Below are 629 nucleotides of genomic sequence, written 5' to 3'. Positions count from 1 at the left end.
TATATATATATACTCTATTTATATATATAGAGAGACAGAGAGAGAGACAGAGAGAGAGAGAATAAAGAGCCAGCTGAGCGGGCAGCAGCAGAAGCAAGGGCCTGCACACTGCAGCAGCAAGCAGCTAGCAGTGTCTTCAATAGCAGCAGCAGCAGCAGCAGCAGCAGCAGCAGCAGCAGCAGCAGCAGCAGCAGGCAACAGCAATCAACTGCAGCACGAACACCGGGTAGAAACAGCAGCAGCAGCAGCAGCAGCAGCAGCAGCAATAACAGCAGATGCTGCTGCTCCCTGCTGCATCAAACTGCAGCAGACAATGCAGAAAGAGGAACTAATTAGTAGCAGCAGCAGCAGCAGCAGCAGCAGCAGCAGCAACAGCAGCAGCAGCAGCAGCAGCAGCAGCAGAATGACCAGACTGGTCCTCGCCTACGCCCCAGTTGCTGCTGCTGCCTCAGCCCCCCCAGTGTGCATGCAGAGAAATTTATTGTTAATATTATTTTAATAAGAGCTGCTGCTGCTGCAGCACATAGAAGACATTCGGCGATAACTATAATGAAATAAAAAACAAATTTATTTATTTATTTATTTAATAATATAATTAACTTATGATAGAACTCTAGCAGCAACAGCAA

General features: G+C 47.4%; 1 protein-coding gene across 1 annotated transcript in view; it reads left to right on the top strand.

Moving 5' to 3' along the window:
- Positions 1-313: 313 nt before the first annotated feature.
- Positions 314-629, top strand: part of EMH_0002860 (leucine rich repeat containing protein / ankyrin repeat containing protein, putative) — a gene marked incomplete at both ends in the record, with an annotated part of 12,160 nt that continues 11,844 nt past the window's right edge. The window contains one exon of the mRNA XM_013496177.1: positions 314-460. Within this exon, the coding sequence (XP_013351631.1) occupies positions 314-460 (147 nt within the window). The remainder of the gene's footprint in view (positions 461-629) is intronic.

The sequence above is a fragment of the Eimeria mitis genome, genomic scaffold (assembly GCF_000499745.2).
Source record: "Eimeria mitis Houghton genomic scaffold, Emh_scaff196, whole genome shotgun sequence".
Lineage (NCBI taxonomy): Eukaryota > Apicomplexa > Conoidasida > Eucoccidiorida > Eimeriidae > Eimeria > Eimeria mitis.
Note: the sequence above shows the minus strand (reverse complement) of the source record. Positions and strands in the feature narration are given on the sequence as shown.